Source organism: Bos indicus, chromosome 15 (genome assembly GCF_029378745.1).
Source record: "Bos indicus isolate NIAB-ARS_2022 breed Sahiwal x Tharparkar chromosome 15, NIAB-ARS_B.indTharparkar_mat_pri_1.0, whole genome shotgun sequence".
Taxonomy (NCBI): domain Eukaryota; kingdom Metazoa; phylum Chordata; class Mammalia; order Artiodactyla; family Bovidae; genus Bos; species Bos indicus.
Window position 1 is genome coordinate 10,105,254 of NC_091774.1, and position 23,028 is coordinate 10,128,281.

A 23,028-nucleotide genomic window follows, 5' to 3' on the forward strand; every position below is an offset into this window, starting at 1 on the left:
TCAATGCAGGATACTGGATGCTTGGGGCTGGTGCACTGGGACGACCTGGAGGGATGGTATGGGGAGGGAGGAGGGAGGAGGGTTCAGGACGGGGAGCACATGTATACCTGTGATGGATTCATTTTGATGTTTGGCAAAACTAATACAATTATGTAAAGTTTAAAAATAAAATAAAATTAAAAAAAAAAAAAACATAAAGGCAAACGAAAGAAAAAATCCATAATGAGATTCTAGTGCATTATTTTCCCCCAATTCATTGCATTCATTTGACAATAACAACCGTTTGCTTCTTAAATACAGTATTCCATCATAGTTTGCCATCTTCATACTGATCTCTTTTTTGGTCTTTATTTCTACTGTGGGTTTCATTCTTCTGTTATATGCTTCATGAACATAACAGACAGAATATTCTTTCATTTTATCCTCTTTTATCCCTCATGTCCAATAAGTGAAAGTCTATTGGATGTATCCATATATTGTTTCTAACCTCAAACCTATTCTTTCCATTCTCAGTTCTACCTATAACTATTTATCAATTTCTTATTAGGTAAACCCTGTTTTTAAACATCCTATGTTATTATTAACAAAAACATGACTAAATAAAAATTTAAATTTGTAACTATTTCTTAAGTAAAATTTTCAGAATCATAGATTTCAGGATTAGAGGGAAAATTGCTATCATCTGATCTAGCAAGCCCTTTGATGCTAAAATTATCTCTACATAATGATCATTTAGCTCATGCTTGGGAACTGACAGACTCTCCTGAGATAGTCAATTTTAAATATCACTGAGCAACACTGACTGCTTAGAATGATCTTTTTAGACAAATTAGTTGTACTTCTCATTTGAGTACACTTTGATTGGTTTGTCCCACTGAATTTCTTTAGAATAAGGGTGAGCTACTTATATATAACAAAGTTTTAGCTATTTTAATATAGCAGTTGTTAGTATTAACCTTAAAAAAATCTGTATTTTGAGCTGAGATTCTGGCCTATTTGCCATGTGACGATTCTTTCTTGCTATGGGAAATAATAAGCTGATGCATCTTACCAAGATATTTGGATCCTGAAAATGATACTTATGTATGATATAATAAAGGGGAAAATAGGTTATTTTTTTTCAAAGTCTTTACATCTCATTGTATGCCATGAACGAGTATACTTACTTCTTAGGCACTATACAAAGGCAAGTTATCAATATTCCAAATACAGAAGATAATCTACAATTGAAAGTCATTACTGTTAATCTGGATATAATAGGGGCAGATCAAATCCTAGACTCAAAGTTCAATTACCAAGCAACAAACAAACAAGCAAAACATTTTGCCTGCCTATCCTAAGACATCTGAATATTGGAGTTCTGAATATTTTACTCATTGGTTTACAAAAGTTATTCAGTAATTAATTCAGGGAAGACATTGTAAGAGGGAAGTCTCCCCTGAATCTAGTAAAAAACTACCTTAAATATTAGCTGAATCTTTTAAATTTAGTTCTCACTTCTTTAATCCATTTTATCTTTTATATTATGGTTTTTAGACTCAAAGTTCAATTACCAAACAACAAACAAACAAGCAAAAACATTTTGCCTGCCCATCCTAAGACATCTGAATATTGGAGTTCTGAATATTTTACTCATTGGTTTACAAAAGTTATTCAGTAATTAATTCAGGGAAGACATTGTAAGAGGGAGGTCTCCCCTGAATCTAGTAAAAAACTGCCTTAAATATTAGCTGAATCTTTTAAATTTAGTTCTCACTTCTTTAATCCATTTTATCTTTTCTCTTATGGTTTCAATTTTTTTCTTTATCACTTTGCTTCCTTCCACTGAACTTATTATCTAGTTTCCATGATACAATCTAGCCTAGAACTGAACATAATACTATAGCCATTATTAACAAGTAGATCCAAAGTAGATCTAACCTCTCCCTTATTTTAGACACTGTCAATACAGCTGAAGATCACATTAGCTTCTTTTTGGTAAGCATACACCACTGCTGACTTACAATGAAGTCCATAAATAAACACTGAATACTTGCAGGTCTAAATCCTTGTTGCTCTTTTCTTTCTTCCAGACTTTTGCAGTAGTAACCTACCTATTCACCCTGGTTACATTATTTCCCAAGCTCTAAAATCTATTATCCATAAAGAACCAAGCATGATCTTTCAACATGTTATCATTTTACATCTCTCCTTTTCTTAAAATGTGATCTGATCGTTGCCTGTCTATCCTACCCCTTATTATTCTTCTTGTTATATACTCTCTTCATTTATTTGGATTTTCTCCCTTCTTCCATACTGGTTCTTCTTCAAACACAATAAGTCTATTTCATCTTGATGGACTGACACTGCTGCTGAAACACTTTCACTCAGATATTCACCTGGTTTCCTTTTCCATATTTATTATTTTCAAGTGATAGGACAAATAAGAGGTTAATATAAAATAATATTTTATATTATTCGTGAAAAGCCTGGCTAAACATTTATCAATTATGTTCATCTTTTCAAAAAAACTAGTACTTGGTTTCATTGACCTTTTCATTGTTTTTCAGTGTCTATTTTATTTATTCTTTCATCTTTATTATTTCCTTCCTTCTGCTGACTTGGATTTTGTGCTTCTTTTTCTAATTCCTTTAGATGATATGTTTATTTCAGACTTTTCTTGTTTCTTGACTTAGGCCTGTACTGCTATAAACTTCTGTATTAGAATTGTTTTTTCTGCATCCTGAAGATTCTAGGAGGCTTCCCATGTGGTACAATGGTAAAGAATCCACCTGCCAATGCAAGGGATGCAAGAGATGGTGGTTGGATTGGGAAGATCCCCTGGAGGAGGAAATGGTAACCCACTCCAACATTTTAGCCTGGGAAACTCCATGGACCCTGGCAGGCTACAGTCCATGGGGCTGCAATGAGTTGGACATGACTGAATACACAACACAACATAAAGATTTTAGAAAGTTGTGTTTCCATTTCCATTGTCTCCATATATTTTCTTATTTCTTCTTTGATGTCTTCATTGACCCATTTTTTTTTTTTTTAAGTAACATGTTGCTTAGTCTCCACATGTACTACAAAGCTAAAATATTCAAAACAACATGGTACTGGCTTATAAATAGACAAATAGATCAATGGAATGATATAGAGCCCCTGAAATAAATCCACACATTATGGTCAATTAATTGATGACAAGGGAGGGAAGAAGATGCAACGGAGAAAAGATAGACTCTTAAATAGGTGATACTTGGAAAACTGGACAGCTACATGTTAAAAAAATGAGATTAAAATGTTTCTGCACATTATATATAAACATAGACTCAAAATGGATTAAAGATATAATTGTAACACTTGAAACCATAGAACTCCTAGAAGAGAAAATAGGCAGAAAATTCTCTGACATAAATTGTAGCAATATAGTTTGGATCTGTCTCCTAGGGAAAATTAATAAAAACAAAAATAAAGCAATGGCACTTAATTAAACTGAAAAGATTTTGCACAGCAAAGGAAACCATCAACAAAACAAAAGGACAAACTACTGAATGAGAGAAAATATTTTCAAGTGATATGAAAAATATGGGGTTAATATCCAAAATATATAAACAGCTCTTATAACTCAATATTGAAAAAATGAAAAAAAACTTGATTAAAAATGAGCAGAGGATTTGAAATAATGTTTACCAAAGAATATATAGAGATGGCTAACAGGCACTTGAAAAGATACTCAATGGTACTAATCATCAGGTTAGTATGCATTTCAAAACCAAAATGAGAAATCACCTCACTCTTATCAAAATTACAAATATAAATGGGAATGGCGAAAGCATGGAAAAAAGGACACTGCAGGTGTGGATATAAATTGGTACAGTCATTGTGGGAAATAGTATGGGGAATTCCTCAAAATACTAAAAGCAGAACTACCATATGATCCAGCAATTCCACTCCTGGGTATATATTTGAAGAAACAAAAACAGTAAATTAAAAATATGTATGCACCTCAATGTTCATAGAAGTATCATTTACAGTAGTCAAGACATGGAAACAACGTGTCCATCAAAGAAGATGTGGTATGTGTGTATACACACACAATGGAATCTACACATACATACACACAGTGGAATATCATTCAGCTAAAAAAAAAAAAAAAAAAAAAGGCATTCTGCCATTTGCAGTAACTTAGATGTATCTAGAGAGAATTATGGGCTTCTCCTGTGGCTCAGCTGGTAAACAATTCACCTGCAATGTGGGAGACCTGGGTTCAATCCATAGGTTGGGAAGATCCCCTGGAAAAGGGAAAGACTATCCACTCCAGTATTCTGGCCTGGAGAATTCCAAGGACTGTAGAGTCTTTGGGGTTGCAAAGAGATGGACACGACTAAGCAACTTTCAGAGAGAATTATGTTAGTGGAATAAGTCAGACAGAGAAAGTCAAATACTGTATATTATCACTTATTTGTGAAATCAAAACAAATTGCAAATGAAAATATATAGCAAATCAGAAATAGATTCACAGATACAGAGAACAAACTAACAGTTACTAGTGGGTAGAGGAAAGGGAAGATGGGCAAGATTGGGGCATGGAATTAAGAGACACCAAACTAGTATGTATAAAATAGATAAGCAACAAGGATATATTGTATAACACAGGGAAACATGGCCATTATGTTAAATGGAGTATACGCTCTAAAAATATGCATTCACTCTATTATAAACCTAAACTTTGGCCACCTGATGCGAAGAAATGACTCATTGGAAAAGACCCTGATGCTGGGAAAGACTGAAGGGAGGAGGAGAAGTGGACGACACAGGATGAGATGGTTGGATGGCATCAATGTCTCAAAGGACACGAGTTTGAGTAACTCCGGGAGTTGGCGATGGACAGGGAGGCCTGGAATGCCGTAGTCCATGGGGTCACAAAGAGTCGGACCTAACTGAGCAACTGAACTGAATTGATCTGAAACTGATATAATATTGTAAATCAATGATACCTCAATAAAAACATATATCCACACATCAGAATGATCAGGTTAGAATCCAAATTCATTCATACCTTTTGGATGTTTCTTAACCAGAAATTAACCAAAAGCAAAGCTTATTCTTCTCTTAACAGAAGAAACAAATCAAACAATTAATTGTTTCCTTTAATTCACTTAAAAATAGGTACCCAAACTTATAGAAAGTATTATGCTAGATTTTATGTATGGAACATCAAATAAAATATACTGCCTCTGTTTTATAGAGAAGATGGCCTTATAATTTTTATTTAAACATGTAAATTCACAATCACAAAATACGCAAGTACTAAAAAGGGAAAGATCATCACTTACAACCAAATTTATCCCAAATCATCACCATCCAGATGGTTCCAACATACTCTAAAACCCACAGTCAGTTAAGGTCATGCTGAAACCTAGACACCATCATAAACAGATCATTAGGAATAGTTAAGTTCTCTGAAAATTTTCAGTGTTAAAACAACACTGAAAATTAGAATGGAAAGTATTTGTTTTTCAAATGCTGGATAGAAAAAAAGCATTGTTTTTGACACTTCTACCAAATACATATTTCTAAATATAGAAGCTGACCAAATTTCAATAAATCTGCAGTTAATTTGATTAGCTATTAAAAATAAGATATTCCCATGAGCCAAAATAAACATAAGACTATATAGCACTTAACCCTTTTTCATTCTCAACAACTAGTCATGCCTGTTATACTTTCAGAATTTGTATCCTGATAAACCTAAACAATTTATTTAAAATTAAGGAGAACATAAATTTTTCCTTGCATTTCTTCTATATCTCAAGTGTGTCCAGCTTGCCTTGATACTCAGTGAATTTAGCTCTCTCTCCATTTTACAGACAGAATTGATCTGTATATGAAACAAAGAGATTAAAAAAGTAGCTGCTTTCTTGTTAACAATTACTCAAATTACTGCACAGGTATAGCTCCCCTGAAGTCCATGCTAAGAGGTAAGACAATCTCCATCAAAAATAAACATATTTGAGTGTTGTATTACCATGGTACAAATTTATCTCTGTGTAAAAAATGATATTGTGAACAACTGTATACATGTTCCTGTGGTTACTTGATACAATACACATTTTTTATCATTATTTTAAAATAACAAAGAGAACCAATGTACATGATTAATTTTCTATTAGCAAATAATATTTGCTAATAGAAAATGTACATGTACACTGAAATAATAATGCCAGTCCAGTTTAAGAAGCATTAGGTAATTTTTATGGTACTGTCTAGATTAAAACATACTTTGATGTATATTGCTTCATATATTAATATGAATCCAGTGGAAAAATATTTATTTTTAATATAGTTTATGTAAGATGAATAACATTTAGATGACCTAATAAATTAGTTAGTTCTCTGTTTAATCTCAAAAATACTGAGAACATTTATTAATATTTATTCTCATTTCTCGAGGATGCTGAATCTGGCTTTCTTTAGTTGATGGTTTAATTTTATATCACCCCAGGAATTACTGACAATTTTAGATAACTTTTAACATTTTATTTGTCTTTAAAATTAAAATAACAAATAAAATTCTCTAAATTAAGAGACAGTTACCCCTCCTGCAGCCCACCACCGTGCTCACAAGGAGAAATTAAACTGTATTCTGATTAATTACACATCTAATACCACCAGTGCACAGCTGATAAGAGTCAGCTTGGTTTCCTGCACTGAGGTAGGCTCTGTTATCATCATGACTTCCTGGGGGACCAATTCAATGTGCACTTGCACAATTTCAAAATGATCACAGAGGAGCTATAATCCATTTCTCTTTCTCAACTGCCATAGGCCAGTCAGACTTAATATTATCAGGCACCTGTTTTCAGTAACACTTTTGTTTTCATATTCTTTTAAAGTTCTTAGGCAGCACTCGCTGACAGTGACAAAGTTCTGTGCTATTTACCACACTGCCAGTAAGAAGAAGAAGAGTATTTGTATAACCTTATCAATGACAGACATTCTCTGTTCAATAGTGTATCATCCTTGTGGCAGAAAGAACAGACTGTCACCTTCCCAATAAAATGGATTTAACCCAATGGAGGAGAATGGGGTCAAAGCAGAGAGAGAAAAAAAAAAAAAAAAAAAGCTTTATTTGAGAGGTCTTTTTTAAATTAATTCATTTTTTATTGAAGGATAATTGCTTTACAGAACTTTTCTGTTTCCTGTACAGAGGTCATTTTTAAAAGCAATACAGCTTATATCAAAAGCATCTGAAAGTAATCCAGGGAAAGTAACTAGATGTACTTATGTAGAAGGAGGTCAGTGCAGCTTTGAGCAACGGGATTTCCCCTTTTGCCTCACCTTCATGTTACCCATCATGTTGAAAGCATTGCTGTAGGAGGCAGCTTTCTCATTATTCTCCCACTGGTTATTATATATGTGATGTTGGGCATATAACAGAATCTCCCTGAGCCTCATCCCTATTGAGAGTGAATGATATCTTACTTGCCCAAGTACAAGGAATTGGCCCTTATGATCTCCAAGTTATTTTTAATTTAAAGATTTATAAATGCAGTAAGATGAATACAATTTTAAATTTAGAAGAGATATAGATATATTTAGCTTTGATAAATCAAATTATATATTAAGTCTATAACTTTCACAGAAATATATAAATAGACTTGTGATGTTAACAAATATACTCTAGTACTGGGGAGTACAAAAACATTTTTCAAAAATCTTCAAACAAAAGAATGTGTGTTAATGAGTCTAAGAATAGCTGCTTTCAATCAGAATTATTCTAATAATACATATTAAAAAATAAATATTTGTATATGACATGTTTTACATGTACAATCTCCCCTAATCTAAGGGTCCTATCAGACCATTCCATTACATTTCACAGAAAGAAATCTATTTGCGATAAACATCATTGTAATAAATTTCCCCAACTGTTAAACATTTAAAAAGAAATTAAAATAATTACTAGTCACATTTCAAAAGGAATGTAGTGATTATGAAATCCACTGAATAGACTATTCCACATAATAGAGCAGAAAAATTAAGCCCTTTAGCTTTTGTTGCTATTGTTTATTTCTTTCAACATGGAGATTTGAATGAAAAGCAATTTACAAAGAACTCTGGAATGTCAAGATTGCTGGGAGAAATATCAATAACCTCAGATATGCAGATGACACCACCCTTATGGCAGAAAGTGAAGAGGAACTAAAAAGCCTCTTGATGCAAGTGAAAGTGGAGAGTGAAAAAGTTGGCTTAAAGCTCAAGATTCAGAAAATGAAGATCATGGCATCCGGTCCCATCACTTCATGGGGAATAGATGGGGAAACAGTGGAAACAGTGTCAGACTTTATTTTTCTGGGCTCCAAAATCACTGCAGATGGTGACTGCAGCCATGAAATTAAAAGACGCTTACTCCTTGGAAGGAAAGTTATGACCAACCTAGATAGCATATTCAAAAGCAGAGACATTACTTTGCCAACAAAGGTTTGTCTAGTCAAGGCTATGGTTTTTTCTGTGGTCATGTATGGATGTGAGAGTTGGACTGTGAAGAAGGCTGAGCGTTGAAGAATTGATGCCTTTGAACTGTGGTGTTGGAGAAGACTCTTGAGAGTCCCTTGGACTGCAAGGAGATCCAACCAGTCCATTCTGAAGGAGATCAGCCCTGGGATTTCTTTGGAAGGAATGATGCTAAAGCTGAAACTCCAGTACTTTGGCCACCTCATGCAAATAGTTGACTCATTGGAAAAGACTCTGTGCTGGGAGGGATCGGGGGCAGGAGGAGAAGGGGACGACAGAGGATGAGATGGCTGGATGGCATCACTGACTCGATGGACGTGAGTCTGGGTGAACTCGGGGAGTTGGTGATGGACAGGGAGGCCTGGCATGCTGCGGTTCATGGGGTCGCAAAGAGTCGGATACGACTCATCGACTGAACTGAACTGAACTGAACTGGAATGTCAGTCAAGTTGCTTGTAAATCCAGAAACTTACTGTCTCCTCCAATCACTATCTCTATACATATTTGGAAGATGGTATATCTTTGAAGAAGCACTTTTAGAGAATACAACGACATGGATTTTGGCACAGTGAGGTTGAAATGTTGATGTTTCTTGTCACATGTATATTCATAACTAGGATTCAGTAATTAGGATTCCTCCCTTGAATGATTTCACACGTTCTTTCCTGAAAAGCTTAAATTTTACTGTACTTAATTAATTTCATATTGATAAAAAAAGTTTGATCTTTAAAGCTTTTTTAAGCTCAGCTAATGAGGTTATTAGATCACAGTGCTTGCACTGTGACTGTTTCAGAAATAAAGATACAAAGAAATTCCTTTTTATTTACTGTTGACTAATACAAGATTATTATTATTAAACATTCACAGATTAAAACATTCACACATTAAAACATTCACAGATATCAATAAATATGAGGTAGAAATGAAGACTAGGCATGGCTATTTTTACTGTCTTATGCACACTTAAAACCACTTTATTGAGGTGTTACTGATATATCAGTTCAGTTCAGTTCAGTTCAGTCATGTCCGACTCTTTGTGACCCCATGAATTGCAGCACGCCAGGCCCCCTGTCCATCACCAACTCCGGAGTTCATCCAAACTCGTGTCCATCAAGTCGGTGATGTCATCCAACTATTTCATTCTCTGTTGTCCCCTTCTCCTTCTGCCCCCAATCCCTCCCAGCATCAGGGTCTATTCCAATGGGTCAACTCTTCAAATGAGGTGGCCAAAGTATTAGAGTTTCAGCCTCAGCATCAGTCCTTCCAATGAACACCCAGGACTGGTCTCCTTTAGGATGGACTGTTTGGATCTCCTTGCAGTCCAAGGGACTCGCAAGAGTCTTCTGTAGCACCACAGTTCAAAAGCATCAATTCTTCGGTGCTCAGCTTTCTTCACAGTCAGACTTTCATATCCATACATGACCACTAGAAAAACCATAGCCTTGACTAGACGGACCTTTGTTGGCAAAGTAATATCTCTGCTTTTCAATATGCTATCTAGGTTGGACATAACTTTCCTTCCAAGGAGTAAGTGTCCTTTAATTTCATGGCTGCAATCACCATCTGCAGTGATTTTGGAGCCCAAAACATAAAGTCTGACATTGTTTCCACTGTTTCCCCATCTATTTCCCATGGAGTGATGGGACCAGATGCCATGATCTTCATTTTCTGAATGTTGAGCTTTAAGCCAACATTTTCACTCTCCTCTTTCATTTTCTTCAAGAGGCTTTTTAGTTCCTCTTCACTTTCTGCCATAAGGGTGGTGTCAAATCTGAGGTTATTGATATTTCTCCCAGCAATCTTGATTCCAGCTTGTGCACTTCTAGCCCAGCATTTCTCATGATGTACTCTGCATATAAGTTAAATAAGCAGGGTGACAATATACAGCCTTGATATACTCCTGTTCCTATTTGGAACCAGTCTGTTGTTCCATGTCCAGTTCTAACTGTTGCTTCCTGACCTGCACATAGGTTTCTTAAGAGGCAGGTCAGGTGGTCTGGTATTCCCATCTCTTTCAGAATTTTCCACAGTTTATTGTGATTCACACAGTGAAAGGCTTTGGGATATAAGCTGTAAATATTTAGTGCATACAAATTGATGAGTATGCAATAAGTTAATATGCATGAAATCACCAGCATCTATGCCATAAACACATCTATCACCTCCAAAAGTTTTCTCCTGCCTTCTTTATAATCTATTATTATTGTTTTTAATGTTGGTGTTACTGTTGTCTTTTAGTGGTAAGAGTACTTAAGATCTATCCTCTTAGCAAATTTTTAAAGAATACCACTTATACGAGTAATCTAAAATAGTCAAATTTATAGAATCAGAGTAGAATGTAGTAACCAAGAGCTGGAGAGAGTGGGGGAAACAGGAAGTATTGGGCCAAGGGTAAAAACTTTCAATTATACAGCATGCATACTTCTTAGAGATCTACTATTCAGCATAGTGCCTATAGTTAGTGATACAGTATTGAATATTGTTCACAGTATGCTTTTACAGCTACTGTCTTCAAGAGATCAAATCTAGTTTTCTACCGCATGAATCTGGTCTTGACCCACATGATTTGATTCAGTCAATGAGGCATTAGTAAACATGACACAGTGGTTTGAAATATGCTTGCAAATTAGATGGTGTCATATAGTCTAGACGACTGAATGATCAGATGCATAAGCAGGTCATTCACACTGCCTTTCTAGGAACCAATCATCGGTAGCATGGCTGAGACCACAAATGACACCATCCAATTCTACTCTTGCAACGCTCTTGGAGACTACAGAAATCAGCTGAACCTGCCCAAACCAAAAGAAACATCAAGCTGACTTTCAGAACTGTGAAAAAGAATATTTCTGAAGTTTCTGTGTTGTTGTTGTCATTAAGTTCATAAATTTAAGGGTGGTTTGCTATGGAGTTAAACCTGGAGAAGGGCATGACAACCTACTCCAGTATTCTTGTTTGGAGAATTCCATGGACAGAGGAGCCTGGCAGGCTGCAGTCCATAGGGTTGGAAGGAGTCGGACATGACTGAGCGACTAACATTTTCAAAGCTAATTAGTGCACTATACAATAAATTCATATTTAATATACTATGTGGATTGAATTTCTGTAACCAGCAGTTCTCTAGTCTTAAAACACACACCCACAAATGTACAGATGTAATTCACTCCTTTCTGAACTTCTCTTTTCCAAGTTATCTGTCGTTTTTTTTCCTCTTTTTTCTTCCTCAGTTCAGCCTCTCAGAAAACAAAGTTAATAGTAATTATCTAATTTTCCTCCTATACAAATCATTTCACAGCTTGTTATTATAAGAGATTACCCCACTACTTTGTTAAAGATAACTTTCATTAGCATTAAAAGGAAACGGTTTTAATGCTAATCTGATGTAACCTTCCTACAGCATTGCCACTGCTGATCATTCCGTCTCTGAATCTGGTCCATTATCATTTTCCTAGCGTGCATATGTGTTCAGTCACTTCAGTCATGTCCGACTCTCTGCATCCCTATGGACTGTAGCCTGCCAGGCTCCTCTGTCCTTTGGATTCTCCAGGCAGGACTATTGGAGTGGGTTTCCATGACCTCCTCCAGCAGATTTTCTCCACCCAAAGATGGAATCTGTGGTTTTCTGCATTGCAGCACGATTTTTTACGCTTAGCCACTGGAAAGCCATCACACTTCAGAGTTTCCTCCAACTCACCCTCCATCCATTTCAACCTACACCTTCTCTTGCCTCTTTAGTGCATACTTCTCAGAATTATTTCCTTGCCTTAGACTCATTGTTATCTATATAACCCTTGGGTGATTATTTTCCTTCCCAGAGCTTCAGTTTCATCCACACTTAACTTTTAGCTCAGTCATCTTTCTTAAAAATCTCCATCTGAGTGTGTCACAGATACTTGAAGCTCAACATGTGCATTACTTAGTTCAGTATTTCCTCACTCTAAACTGCACTCCCTTTTTAATTAGTACCCAAGCAAATGGCAATATCATCTACTCCATAAACAAACAGATAACCTTAAATATTTATTCTAATACAAAAAAATCAATCATTTACCAACTTCTATATATTTTATTGCCAAAAAATTTTGAATCTCTCATCTCCTGTTGATGTCCTTCACTACTGTCTTATTTTGGGTTCTAGTCATATCAATATTTTGTCTAGATGAAACATTTAGAATGCAATTCTTAGTCCATTTTTTTCCCCATAAATTCATAACCAGTTTTCCTGTTTATTAGTATCTTATATTAATAGTGTACATGTGTTACAAATAATAGACTGGTATTGATATTTTATTTTTAACTGAAATACATACTTTATTCAGATCTCCTTGCTTTTTACGTATTTTTTTTTCTTTTGCAGAATCCTATCCAGGCTCACTTATTTATTACACCTCCTTAGCCTTCCCTTCTGTGACAGTTTCTCCAATATTCCTAGTTTTTTATGACTTTGAAAATATTGAGGAGCATGGTTCAAGTGTTTCATAGAATGAAAAAATGGGATTTTTATGATATTTTTCTCATAGTCAGACTAGAGTCACATGCTTTAAGAAGGAAAACCACAGAAAGGAGGTGCCATCCTCATTACATTATATCCAGGGTAAATGCTATTTCTTCTGATACTGGCCTTACTCATCACTGGGTTGATGTAGTTCTTAACAGTTTCCTCCACTGTAAAGCTACTTTTTTAATCCCCCTTTTCCATTCTGTACATTTTGGAAACAACTCACTATGTGCAGTCCACAGTTAAAGAAGGGCAAGTTACATTCCAGCTCCTTGAGAACATAGCATCTACATAAATTATTGAAATTTACCTACCTGGGAATCTTGTTTATTATTTCAATTATTCAATCACTTATTTACATCAATATGACAGTTATTGGAGATAGATATATATATATATATATACATATAGCTATAAATACATAGCCATATATATGCATTGCTATAAATACTTGTGATATGTAACCATTTGTATCTACATTAAGCTAAGCATGAGTTCATACTGAAGTCTCCCAACTCTAAACCATTATCACTTGGATCATTCTAGCCTTCTTCTCTGCTCATTGGTGACCTCTCACTTCAACAATGAGACAATTGGCTCCCACCATCCATCATCCATTAACTTAATTGTTCAAATCCATGTATGAGCTTTTAGAGTTGCTAACACAGAGAAATAGCATTCTTAACTAGAGTACAGTCTCAAAAACAGTTTGTTTGAAAGTTATGTGTCTCAGTCTCTTTTTTCTCCCTACTCCCCTAAGTAGAGGTTGCTTCATACATTTGGAATGCATTTGTAATAGAATTTTTGTTATATTCTGCATTTCATTCTGAGATCATCTAACCTCCTAAATTATTATTATTTTTTAATTAATTTATTTTTATTGAAGGATAATTATTTACAGAATTTTGCTATTTTCTATCAAACCTCAACATGAATCAGCCATAGGTATATGTATATCCCCTCCCTTTTGAACCTCCCTCCCATCTCTCTCCCGATCCTACCCCTCTAAGTTGATACAGAGCCCCTGTTTGAGTTTCCTGAGCCGTACAGCGAATTCTCGTTGGCTATCTATTTTACATATGGTAATATAAGTTTTCATGTTACTCTTTCCATGCATCTCACCCTCTCGTCCCCTCTCTCCATGTCCATTAGTCTACTGTCTATGTCTGTTTCTCCACTGCTGCCCTATAAATAAATTCTGCAGTACTGTTTTTCTAGATTCCATATATATGTGTTAGAATATGGTATTTTCTTTCTCTTTCTGACTCACTTCACTTGCATAATAGGTTCTAGGTTCATCCACCTCATTGGAACTGACTCAAATTCATTCCTTTTTATGGCTGAGTAATATTCCATTGTGTATGACATAAATCAAAGCAAGCTCCTCTATGATCCACCTCCTAGAATAATGGAAATAAAAACAAAATTAAAGAAGTGGGACCTGATTAAACTTAAAAGCTTTTGCACAGTAAAGGAAACTATAAGCAAGGTGAAAAGACAACCCTCAGGATGGGAGAAAATAATAGTAAATGAAACAACTGACAAAGGATTAATTTCCGAAATAAAACAAGCAGCTCACACAACTTAATACCAGAACAATAAGCAACACAATAAAAAAGTGGGAAGAAGACCTAAACAGACATTTCTCCAAAGAAGACATACAGATGGCTAACAAACACATGAAAAGATGCTCAACATTGCTCATTATTAGAGAAATGCAAATCAAAACTACAATGAGATATTTTTAAAATTATGCACATTAAGGTTTCCTTTGTGTTATAAGTACTATTGGTTTTGATAAATGTGTGTTATTTTCCCACCGTTACAGTATCACACAGAATAGTTTTCCCAAACTGAAAATGCCTGTGCTTCCTTTACTTATTTAGTGACCGTCTGACCCCAAGCCCTGGAAATCACTGATCTATGCACTCTCTGTAGTCTTTCCCTTTCAAAAGATCATATATATAAAAGAAACATACAGTGTGTAACCTATTCAGACTGGTTTCTTTCACTTAGCAATATGCATATAGTATTCATTCATGTATTTGCATGAGTTGACAGGTCATTTATTTTTATTACTGAGTAATATAGCATTATATAAAATTTCTACAGTTTATTAACTTATTGAAGGGCATCTTGGTTATTTCCAGTTTTTGATGATGATTATTAAAGTTTCTGTAAACTTTTTGTGTGTGGGTATTTTGTGTGCCATCAATTTTAAAATCAGTTAGGTAAATCTCTGGTAGTTCAATTGCTTTGTTAGAGGTAAAACTATTTAGGTTTGTAAATTCTGCCATACTGTCTCCCAAAGTGGCTGTACCATTTTGCTTCCCTACCAGCAATTAACAAAGTTCATGTTTTCTTCATCTTCAAGAGCAACTGGCATTGTTTTTTTCTGGATCTTAGCCATTTTCATATGTATAATGGTATCTTATTATTGTTTCAATTATGAGTATATTTTTAATATAAAGTTGTATATCCCTATGAAAGCTGTCAAATTTTCATTGCTCCAATAAACAGTTTTTAAATCTAAGGTTGTGTAAGAGTTCTATATTTCCTACTTAAACACAGAAAAGATACTCCATGCATTAAAAAATGAATAAAAAGAACAAAGAGAAAACACAATCTGGGTCTTATTTTTTAAATCAGTTTTCTTGGTTCAAATAACATCATCAACATAAAATATGCTTATGACCTTGATAACCTACATTATCTGTAATAATAATCAAGGTACCATGCAAAATAGGTCCTGTAATATGATACTCAAACAGATAACCAGGAAAAAAAAGTAAAGAATAATAATAAAAGAATAATAAATACTGAACATAAATATTGCCAAGTAACAAGAGGATTAATAAGGACTGTACTTCTAGAATAATTTGTTTAAATAAGAAGGTGAAGGTGAAAGAAAGGTTTTGAAAATAATTATCTTTGATAAGGTATCATTTCAAGTATCTAATCAGTTTTATTCAAACATCAGATGAATTCATGTTTTAAATATAACATATATGCTTCATATTAAATGCAGATGATTAAAGATCAAATCTCATGTAATAATTAGAAATGGCCTTTGTTTTTGACATTTTTGTCTTCATTTATAGTATTTGAATAGCAACTTACCTCCAAGCTCAGCCTCATTTCACTGGAAAGAACAGTACCTAGATTCCCTTATGAGCTGCAAATCTAGTCATTAGGCCATCAGGGACACCACCTCAGGCTGACAGATTTTGTCTTTCCATGACTAAGATAAAATACCTTCTTTGAAGTGACAGTTTATTGCGGGGGGATAAGTTGGGGCAGTGCATGAAAATAAAACTTTGGAGTTATATTACAATCTGTCACTCTTCCTCCATCTGGCATCATCATTTTATTATTTATTAATAAAAACATTGGATACCAGTTAAAATTACAATTTTGGATAAAATGACATATTGCATGGAACATACAAAACTAAAGTAATTATTTGCTATTTATTTGAAATTCAATCTTTAGCTGAGTATGTTTTATTTCATCTTCTAAATCCACCCCCATTTCTCTCAGTTACTTTATCAGTTCAAGAGGAGAATGGTATTGACAAGGGGAAAGGGAGACCAGATCAACAGAAAAGATAATTCTGCACAGAAGAAACCTGATAGGATATAGTATTTAAGGATTCCATATCTTTTGTAAATAACTATAATCATAATGGACCAGGGTGTTCACTTAAACTTTGAATGTCTGAAACCATTCACTTATTTCTCATGTTTTCACAATTGTCTCTACCCATATTTTATAATGATGGTTTAGATTGTAAATTAAAGTCAATAAGATGGGATGGATACTCATTTTACTAACATTTATATGACATTTTTCTACATACCTTATTATATGTGCAGTGCTAACAGACATTTAAGGGTTGCTTTATCTTCTTTTGTTGTAAAGGGTGAATCATGATATAAGTTTAAATGAACACCCAAGGCTGTATTTAATGAAGACCTTTATATTTTTATTTGATACATAAGGCAGGCTTTTTTACCTGAAAGACACCCAGTGACTGACAGAAACAGAATAAGTTTCCAAGAGGAAGCCATCCTTGGTGACTAGGATTCCCTGTGTCCCAGTGTGTTTAGCGGCTCTGATGTTTCTTCATTAAAAAATGCCCTGTTGAGACAGATAATACTTTTCAAAAACAGAAAAGAAAGTAAACATACAAAAAGACCAACAAATAGAAACCAAAAAACTCATAGTAGAGTGATAAATAACTTTCAGTGCCAAGGTCAGATTAATATATACTTGTATATTGACAATAATAATAAAATTTCCATTAAAATGAATGCATAACACAAAAACTTTGGAAAAGTGATAAACCTTCCCTATCACATTTATTTATATTGAATACTCCCTCACAGATAATAAAAACATCAAGTTCTAATGGGGATGATTTTTTCTCACAGGGAATGTATAATAGCTATATTTATTATGTTAGACAAATTACTGGAGTAGAAAAATAGGGTAGAAGAACCAGTTACATTAATATATACTCCTCTACTCTAGAACATAACTAATGATCAGTTAAGCAAGTGATTTTACATATTGTGTCTGTAGCTCATCTAAACCTCCACAGGGAATTTTTTTCATTTAATTATTAATGTCAACTGCCTTTGTTTATAACTCCTGTGATTATCTGTACTGTACTATAGTTCCCTCTTTTTGTGAGTTATTTTCTCAGCATCCCTTGCTAGCCAGAACCGAAGGGAAATAGGGGTTTTCATGAATATTTAACACTTTCTGTCCAATGCCATTTTTATAACAATAACTAGTATAGCACATTAATATTTCCTTTATCTGTCCTGAAACACACAATAAAGATGAAACTACAAAATTTCAGCATAAAACTTAATACTCAAAAACTTGAAAATGTGCACTAGAAACTCTTGTAATAGACAAGCAATGTCTGAGTTTTCAGGTGTCAGTTATCAGTGTCCTTGGGTAAAAGCAACTAAATTGATAAATAATTGTGCAGTGTGTTGATTTTAAATAACAACTGCTTCTTTGCAACTGGTTCTTCCCAATAGACTTAGAATTTCAGGTCATCTCTTTCATTCAGGAAACAACTTAAAAATATAGAAAAGCATTTTTCCTCTAGTTAGGTCAATTCAATATAGACAGACCCAAAAAGGGAAATCTCATTAGTGAGTCTTCTACTGAAATGTTAGTTTCATCTTATTTACATTTTAAAATCTAAGCCTTCAAAATCTACTTTAATCACAAGGTGAGGGATCACTAATGGAGAAAAAAGTTAATGAGTTATAAGACTTGTTTCATAGACACCCTCTTCAAAAAGATACTTTTCATCATTTTTTTTCAAGTAAATATCAGGAATAAATACAGTTTGAAGCACAAAATGACCTTATCACTAACTTTTACAGTTTAAAATATTTTCGTTATTTATACCCTGCTTTTCACCAGAAAGCAAAGAAGAAAGTCAGCACTTCACACATAATAGAGACTTAAAGTTGTTGGAATAACAATTATGATTTATGAAACTGCATATTTAAATTAGTGAATTATTAATCCATGACAAAATAGGTATTTATCAAATTGTGAGAGTTCTGAGATATTAATACAGTTTTGCTTAACTTATTTTGATGAGCTTAGTCTACATCTTGCAAACGGGTATTTTCCTTCTCTATCTACAACCTCTTCTGATGTCTTAGGGCTTCCCTTGTGGCTGAGCTGGTAAAGAATCTGCCTGCAATGCAGAAGACCTGGGTTTGATCCCTGGGTTGGGAAGATCCTCTAGAGAAGGAAAAGATAACCCACTCCTGTATTCTGGCCTGAAGAATTCCATGGACTGTATAGTCCATGGGGTTGCAAAGAGTCAGACACGACTGAGCAACTTTCACTCTGATGTCTTATTCCTCATCAAAATGCAAATATTTTCAGAGCATTTATATGCTGTACACTGCAAACATCAAAGGGAAAATACACATGCATGCATACATGGTCACATACCACCCCCACACATACACAGAAGTTAACCATGGGCTATGAGGCAAATAAGGGCTTCCCTGGTGTCTCAGTGCTGAAGAATCTACCAGCTAATGCAGGTTTGATCCCTGGGTCAGGAAGATTCCCTGGAGAAGGAAATCACAACACACTCCAGTATTCTTGCCTGGAGAATCCCATGGACAGAGAAACCTGGTGCACTGCAGTCATTGGAGTTGCAAAGCATTGAACATGACTTAGCAACTGAACAACAAAATGAGGCCAATAAGCAGGGCAATGCGAGTGTAGCATAGATGCAGAGCCATCAAAAGAGAAATACATTGGTAAGGACAGCAGGAGCTGGGAATAGTGCAGAAGTGTACAACACAAATTCAAGAAGATATTGAGCTTAGACACATGTCTTACTTTTGCACGGGACAGAAATGAACACACGGATGAATAAATCAGTATCAGACAGTGATTGACACTGAGAAAATCAACAGAGTGAAGGGACAGTAAGAGGGCAGAGGATAGAGGTTATTGTTGTAAGGGTTCATGGAAGGCAGTTCTGATAGATGACACTTAGGTTCAGTTTTCATTTTCAACATGGCATTATAAAAAAATCCTTATGTTCCAGGCACATTTTTAAGTTCTCAAATAAGAATAGTGAATTTTATAACTAAAATAATATATTTTATGTTAGAATTTCTTCAAAGAGAAAAATATCCTGTGTTTGTGTGTGTGGCTATGTGTGTGTATTAATTTTCAAACATCAGTGCTTGGTCTTTAGGGCTTAAATGCAAAAAATAATAGTTCTTCAAAAGCTGTTCTTTTTTAAGATGCCTAACTGACAGTCTCTTTTTGCTTGCTTGCTTTCTTCTCACTCTGTCTCTGAAGTAAAATAAAAAATAAATGAAATAATCTAAAATAAGTTTGTATATGCTTCTCTGGAAAACACATTTATACCATGTCTTTAATAAAATACTTGTATCAAGGTAATAAAATAACATAAATAAGCAGACATACATTAAGGGCCTACTACATGACAAGTTAAATTATAATTAGTTAATAAATGTTACTAAAGCATATTAGGATATATATTTTAGAAATACCTTAATGGAAACTGACAGTTGTACATTAAATTGTTATTTATCAAGATTGAAGAGTCATAAATAATAAGTTACATATGAGTATTTGGATATTTTCTTTAAAAGAAACTTTTTTAAATAGGTTATTTCAATGTTTATTATACATACCCATTTTCATTTGTGATGTTAAAATAAAATGTATGAAATGACATGCTCTTTTGCATCTTTCCCTAATTTAATGTAAATATTTGCAGGTGAAGTAAAAATAAGTAGATCATTGTGTTAGTATTAGGTCATAAATCATAAATCATACATGCATTGTGCAGTTAAATGCATAGGCAAGTATTTAAAAACATCACACTTTAATTGGAGTCTGAAATAGGATTGCTAAACATATGTTATATAAAAATAAATCAAGTGACAGTATGCTGCCACGTGAAGGCAAGCTAGCTTTTCTTCTTACAGACACATATAGGAAATTGCCTAGTTAATGGCCTGTGTATGTGAGTGTGCATAAACAGAGGAAGATATTGAGAGAGAGATTTCTATCAATGTCTACCAATCTCTCTCCTTTACAGCAAAGGTTTCCTTCAGTTTGACCTCTGACTGGTTATTCACACAGCAGTCAGAATTATATTTTCAAACATAAATCAAGCTACATAATTCCCCTGTTTCAGTGGTTTATTCTTAAAATAAAATCCAAATTCCTCATATAGCATTCAAGGTCAAATCCAAGTTGGCCTCTGCCTAACTTTCTGATTTCACCTTTCGGCATCCTAGATTCCTACCAGGCTGACTTCCTTGCTGCTCCTCATTTATGCCTTGTCCTCATAGTTTCTTTTGCCTGGACACCTCCACCATCAGTTCTTTCCAGACTGTAGAGCTTTCAGTCAGTGAAGACTCTGGTTCTCAGGTCTTTCTTGATCCCCTTAAAATAGCCACCCCTTGCTTCCTGTCAGCTCTGTCACTGGCTTTCTTTACATCGCCCCTACTTTATTTTCCTTCTTACCAATCATTAATGCTTAAAGTTATTGTATTTATTTATTTACTTTTTAATTATCTTTTTCTCCTACCGGAAAGTGATATCAATGAAAGCAAGACTTTTTTTCCTCATTCATCTTTGTAAACCCAGCATCTAGAAGAGAATCTGGTTGGTTTTAGTAGATACTCAGTTACAGTTTTGAATAATAATTATTGAATAAACTGGAACCTCTACTGAGTAAATAATTTGGCACAAGCTTATACAAGTAGAAAAATTATTATTCCCTAAATTTCCATAATACTGACAACAGCTACCATGTATGAAACCCTATGTATGAGGTATCATATCATGGACTTGACCTACACAGCCTCTATTAATTAACTTGACAGTACCTATTGATCAAGATAACTTGCCCAAGATCATACAAGTAGTAAAAGTCAGAACTGCGGTTGACTCTCAAGCTACATCATCTTTTACAGAATTCCCCAGTTATTTCTACAACAGTCTCAAGAAACCCTCTTATCTAACACAATTGGGATGGTATTAAGTTAGTAAAAATATCATTTAAAATCTTACACACACACATTAAATTTTGTCATTTAACTATTTAGCCCTATATCCTTTGGCCTATCTTATTATATAGGAATGATATTTTTTTTTCTGTTTTTCAATATTCTGGTGAAAAAATTATTTATTTTATCTGAACATTATATAAGTCCTTTTCAAAGAAGTCTTCTCTGTAATGCATCATATATAATTTTTAAATTTCTTTAGAGTGGTATAGGATATGTGAAGTTGTCTAATGATATCATCCTTGAGGTTTCATTTTATACAGTTATCTCACACACACCTATTTTATAGTATGTCCTAGGTCATTCATTTTATTGTTTGTCCAAGACTATTGGCTTTTGTTTTGTTTTGTGTTTTATCCTTTTTTTTTTTTTTGAATGCTCTCACTCTTGGTTCACTCATATGTCATTGATTTGCATATGTTTCTTTGAATTATCTGATTAGATCAACATCTACAACCTCTACAAACAGATAACAAAATGAACCTTTCTAAGTATACAACTTACATAGTGGCAGTGAATAAACTAGGGGTGTGTTTACTTAACCATCAGCTTCTAAAGAGCTACAAATTATTTGCATTTAAAGGGACAATAAAAGTTTTTAGTTACTTAGCAAGTTAGAACAACAGAAATTGAGTAAGGTTCTGTTCCAACTAGCATTTGACAGGCTGGGTGTAAATTTTAGTGAAAAGAGTAAGATGATCAACTCTCTTTTTTTTTCTGTGTAACTTGTTCTCCACCTCAACAATGATTCTTGCTAAGGCTGAAGCTACTGGCACTTTTGCTGGAAGATAACCTTTAACAGTTGAGTAAGGCCAGGGACTCATAGAGAAGAATCATGAAAAAAACACAAAACTTTATGGGAAGTTGTATTCTAGATGTCCTTGAATTTTTCTAGCCCAGGGCACCTGCACGAAACAATAGAGAATAAAATGCAGCAGAAGACCTAGCAAGAAAAAAATAAAAAGAATGTGTGTTGGTCTTGTTATGTTTGCTATCATGTATCTCTTGAGGACCAAGCAGCAAAGTCAGGAGATGGATACACAGAATTCTCACTTCAAAAATAATCAGAGTGAATTATGACATTGTGAATCACAAGAATTATAAATTACATTTTGTATCCTGGACAAAGTGGTAGGGGTTGTAGATGGAAGACTGAGCTCATAGTGTTTACATATATTGGTGGTATTATATTTTAATGGTTTTCTGTAGTATGTAGCTAATCACAATTCTGGTCTATTTTTCTCATTTAAGAATTTCGTTTGATCCCAACAGATTCTTGAGATCTGTTGATCTGCTTGTGGAAAAGTGTACAGCAAAGTTTTAAGAAGGGTCAGCACTAGTCTTCTGAGACTTCAAGCCAACTTTTAATTTTATTTTTATTTAAAACACAAGGGTAGAGAAAGATATGACTCAACAGTAATT

General features: G+C 34.2%; 1 protein-coding gene across 2 annotated transcripts in view; it reads right to left on the reverse strand.

The window, feature by feature from the left end:
* The window catches only part of CNTN5 (contactin 5), a 1,681,138-nt gene that overhangs the window by 944,433 nt on the left and 713,677 nt on the right, over positions 1–23,028 (reverse strand). For both annotated transcript variants that reach the window (XM_070803337.1, XM_070803338.1), the window contains exon 3: positions 17,013–17,137. In XM_070803337.1, coding sequence (XP_070659438.1) covers positions 17,013–17,067 — 55 coding nt within the window. In that variant the 5' untranslated portion in view covers positions 17,068–17,137. The remainder of the gene's footprint in view (positions 1–17,012; positions 17,138–23,028) is intronic.